Raw genomic sequence first — 5123 nt, 5'->3', positions numbered from 1 at the left:
TTTTATAATCCTGGTATGCAGTTTTGTAGCCCATTCGTATTTAATATGATTAAGTGCAAGTGTGTTGTAGCTACAAACTACCGTCAATTTTTGAAAATTTTTTACTGACGCCCTTTCAAAACTTTTTGAGCGTCAGTATGTGGTGTTCCTCGGTATAGACGGCTCGATCCGCAACTGGTGTCACGCGTATAGAACATATGCAGCTGATACAAAGCATATCTCCTCTCCTACATATAGGTAGTCTTTTTAATATCCTTATGTCAGTCATAGAGGAAGAGGAGGCTGTGGAAAACGCAGAAGACCTTTAAGTACATGTACTATGTTGTCAATTTCCATAAGCACTGAAATTTTTTGGAAAAATGCACCTAAACAGATTTGGATTAAGCCCAACCAAAGCAGGCTTTCTCCTTTCCACACGAAGATAAAAGTTTCCGTTATTAGAACTTCGGTGCCAGGCGGTATCACACTATAGTTAAGGGAACTTGGTATTCGGTAAAAAGCTAAGGTGCGAACATAATATCCAGGAATATACGAACGATTATACATATGCAGTAATACACTACGGCTCTAAACTGTGACGATTTTATCACCGGCAGCCACTAAAAACTAACCTCAAATAACCTAAACGCAGCTTTAGCTGTGCTAAGAGGTGACGATTGTAAATCATGTCAGAGGTATAGGATGTTAATTCCAAATAGTCAATAATAGAATTAATATTCGCCTAGGGTAGTAAGAAATTAGATATTCTACGATCATAAGTATGTGGACTGGCAAATAAATTTCATGCGTATTTCAAATAAAAATAAAGAGAAAGCCTTTTTCTTGTTAATTTTAATTTCGGATTTAATTAAAATTTAATTTCATTTGATGGATTTGATGGCTTTAAATTACTTTAGTTTGAGTTATAACTTGATATTAACTGATAAAATACTAGAGTTTCAGTAACTGTCGAAATTCGACAAATTTTCTAGTTTTTAAGAGGCTTGATGAGGTTTTCTATCTTAGCAAGTAACTTAAAAGGTACAAGTTACTCATAGACAATCTCCTGCTTTGGAACTAAAACGTGACTACGATATTTAGTATCTTTGCAGGTCATTTAAGCACTTCGGCAGGACCTTGAATTGACTCGATACATTTAAGTTTATCGATAAATTTCGGTAATTTGATACATATCGATAATAGATGAATTTAAAAAACACTAAAAATCCGATAATTAAAAAAAAAAAAATTCGATAAGTTGACTAATTTCGATAAATTTCGATTACTGTGACAACTCAAAAAGAATAAAATTCGTGAACTTACCATTGAAGTTTTCTCGTTAAAAATGAATTTTTCCTGAAAATGGAATAAAAGATAACAATTAATTTTTGCAAATTCAAAATTGGGTATTACTCATTTAAATAAATTTTTTCAACTTCAAAATTGATTATTACTCACTTAATAACCTCTATAAAAATATAAGCAACTTAAATCCTTACTTACTGAACACTTTTTATTTTTTTATAAAACTAGCATCAATTCATTCAGCTAAAAAATTTTAATTAAAAAATAATCATTTTTAAGTAAATAAATAACCCATTTCCTAGCTAAATGCCAATATAAATAAATCCAGAGAAAATAGGACAAATTCCAAACAAACTAAAACTCACATCACGTTGTATATATGTATGCATGTAGAATCATAGCGGCTACATAAATACTTTGGTAATTGAATACGCAAACGAAAAAGCATTAACATTAATAAGCGAGCAAAAAATTCCTACATTACTTGAATCGGAAAGAAAAGTTGTCGTACCACCTTTTTCTTGACGACAGAGAAGAAAGCTAATTCAATAAAAAAAGAGATGCGCTGAGACAGGCCTTTTATTGCTTGACCAAGACAAGACCAGCTGCGTTTGCGCACTTAAGTAAAGTTAAAAAAAAAAAACAATAAGAAATGCAACAAACTAAAAATAATCTAAGCCACTGTTTTGAGCGCACCGCTGGCCACTACTGTCCGAAGTTGCGCTGAGCTGCATAGTCGCGAAGTGTTAACTGGCTGCGCGCACTCAGCACAGAACAGTTGCGTTTGGAACGCGTGAGAGTCAAGAACGTTCGTGCAAGAATCGCGCTTCAGCTCGTATAAGCTTTAGATAAAAATAAAACTAAACCAAAATTGAAGATACAAGTAACGCGCCTAGAATTTAAAAGAAGAGGAGTCTTGCGTGCCAGCAAACATCAAAAGGAATGCGTTGCGCGCTTTTGATTTTCGTGGCCGTTGTCGGCTCGGCAGCGGGTCACAGATATGGCAATTTACCAACGTCGGCAGGCTATGCGTTGCCTGCAAGTGTAACCAGTGCTGTTGCTGCCGCAACGCGTGTGGGTAGTGGCGAAGCGACCACTTCTGCTGTCGATAACGCCAACTCGATAAATGAATTGTTATTTCCAAAAACTACAACAACAACAGCAGCAGCAACAGCGGCACTTGAATCAACTACCGTAACTGAAAGTCCAGCCGCAGCTGCAAGCGAAAGCAGTGGCGCTACCACTACGCAATCTGCATCAACTGCAAACTTTACTCCGACCGCTGCAACCGCCGCCGCTTCTGTTCTCCCTGCAACGGCTACCAGCACGAAACCACCACAAGCCCTTCCGCCAAAGGACGAAGAAGCTGTCAGCGAATCGCTTACTGAGCTGCCCGTCTCCTCACCGCCAACAGCGATTTCGCTGCCCGAAAGCGTTAGCGATGTCGAGCCACTACGGCGTCGTGTCGTAACCTACGACCAGCGACAGGAGGGTCAATATAATATACGCGCTGATTTGGAGAATTTCATGATTGTCCTCATTCCACCCAGCTCATCGGAGGGACTGAACTTCCTCGATTTGCTTTCGAAATCGGCATTGCGGCGAAATTCTTTACGCTCGAAATCGAAACGCAAACATTTCACAAACGCCGCTTCCGCTAACAAGTACCGTAATCCCTTGAAATCGTCGGCGTCTCTGCCAGCCAACTTACAATATGTGGGACGTCAGTCTGCACCCAACAATCTCGATACGTCCCGCGGTTATCTCACTGCACCCCCCTATGCGCAGACGCCCTTTGATGCCTTCATCGGTTCGCATTCTTCGCCAGCGGTCTACTCCACATTGGGCGCAGCCTCAAATCGCCTAACGGACTTCATCGAGGGCCGTACCACATCGCGCTTTGATATCGCTGCCGCCAATTCAGATCCCGACCGCCCAGTAGATGTCTTGCCACCGCCCTATCCACTCGCCTATCAGCACCTTATCAAACCCTTTCACTTGGAAGCCGAGCCAACCGTAATACAGGCGCTGCCACCACCCGAACTGAACACTGCGCCAGCGCATATTTCCGGAAACTATCTCGATAGCTACAATCAACTGCTAGCACCAGGTCTCTCAGCCGGCAGCAGTGGTAATAGTGGCGAAGTAGCTACAATTTCCACTGCCACAACCACCACAGCAGCGGCCGTACCCAGTGACAGTGCCAGCGGCTACTATCGTCTTTCGCGCGCCATACGCGGTGAAAATTTACTCGACTCGAATCGCGGCAGTTCACTGAATAGCATACATCAAAATATCGCCGATTTACAGCCAGTTTATCGTGCTGAACATTCATTAGGTGCCACTTACCTATATCCGCCGATCGACACGCCACGCATCTACTTCAATTCGGACGTGAATGCAAAGGAGTTTGAGGCACCACATGACGCTATTGAGCGCTCGCAGATTGTGGACGATGTGGATGATAACGCTCATGTGGGTGAGCTGTATGTACCGCCACGCGAACTGAAGGACGACATTGAATGGGAACATTTCTTTGACACCATGGTCAAGGAGGCAAATGACTCACTGTGTATGCCTGGGCAACGACGCGACAGCTACGGCATGTGTCGCCAAGTTGAGGGCTATTGAGCGTCAAGACTGGACTGAACTGCGTACAATTAGCATTTTATTAAAGTAACAGAATTAGTGAATCTGAGCAGAGTCGATTTATATGTACTTATGTAGATTATAAGCAACGAAACTGGAAAAGATTTCCAATAAATTTATAGTTTTTTTTTTTCTGAAATAAGCAAACAAATTACGGTAGGCTAAGCACTTAAAAACAGCTGCTTAAATTTTATAAGGCAAGTATTAAGTAAAGTTTATGAATAAACAAATAAATTCTTCGAGGCAGTGAAAATTTTAATAACCCTGTTTGATAATTTTCTATGTGGATACAAGGTTCCGTTGTGTGCGGCTGGGTGCTTTGGAAATCTTGCAAAAACTTGCCATTCTAACCTTATAATAATAATATTTTGGCGCTAAGTTTTTGGAAGAGCTTCTCATACAAAGAGTGCTCTGCGTCTTTATATTGTTGTACAAATGGAGAGACCTGCAGTTTTCCGACGCCTCCGAATGGCAAATAGTTTTATATATAATGGTTTTTTGTTCTGACCAGAGATCGAATCTTGGCTGTACCGAATGGAAGTTCGTCCCTTTAACCACTCGGCTAGGGAGGCCGCCGCCTATTTTCTTATACATTAATCATTTTGAGAACTGAATTACATCCTACTCCTTGATAAAGGGTATAAAGTGGACCGGATAGATAGAGCAGAATCTATTCAAAGCTATTTCCGAGAGGATAGAACGCGAATGCCCGCTCTGCCTCTCTACTGGACGGAGGATTTTTTTCGGAGAAGGAAGACTAACGGAAGCTTGCTTTTCTTTTTAAGACAGATTGAAATGCTGTAACCAGGTAAGGGTAGGCGTGGAAGCAAGCAGTCAACTCCTAAAGCTTAATAGGCGGAGTCGAATTTAAAAAAGATAATAATAAAACAAAAAAAAAAAACTACAAAGTTCTCCATTTCCATATGAGGCCTGCGTTGATACATTCTGGGTTATAGCTGAATCCAGTGTAGTCCGATTTTCATGAAATCTACGAAAATTCGATGACTGAATCCGAATTGCGTAGCAAGCGCAGCGTTGTTCTTCGTCAAACGCACCACCTGTGTCGCTATCCTTATTTTCTGATATATTTTTACTTTCTGCCTCTCTTGTTTAGCTTTCATACGGATTGTAGCAAATCGTTTACTGACGCAGGCGAATCTGTCGAGGCATCCGCCTAACTACAAATCATA

The 5123-nt window shown here is 40.9% G+C and overlaps 1 protein-coding gene across 1 annotated transcript; it reads left to right on the top strand.

Annotated features, from left to right (window-relative positions):
* The first annotated feature begins 1716 nt into the window (after nucleotides 1-1716).
* LOC108371536 (uncharacterized) lies at nucleotides 1717-4616 on the top strand. The gene has a single exon (XM_017627114.1). The coding sequence runs from the start codon at nucleotides 2227-2229 to the stop codon at nucleotides 3913-3915; it is 1689 nt and encodes a 562-aa protein (XP_017482603.1). The 5' UTR covers nucleotides 1717-2226; the 3' UTR covers nucleotides 3916-4616.
* The last annotated feature ends 507 nt before the right edge of the window (nucleotides 4617-5123 follow it).

Source organism: Rhagoletis zephyria, unplaced genomic scaffold (assembly GCF_001687245.7).
Source record: "Rhagoletis zephyria isolate East Lansing unplaced genomic scaffold, Rhagoletis_zephyria_1.1 Rzeph_scaffold_05048, whole genome shotgun sequence".
Classification (NCBI taxonomy): domain Eukaryota; kingdom Metazoa; phylum Arthropoda; class Insecta; order Diptera; family Tephritidae; genus Rhagoletis; species Rhagoletis zephyria.
This window is presented reverse-complemented; position numbering and strand designations above follow the sequence as displayed.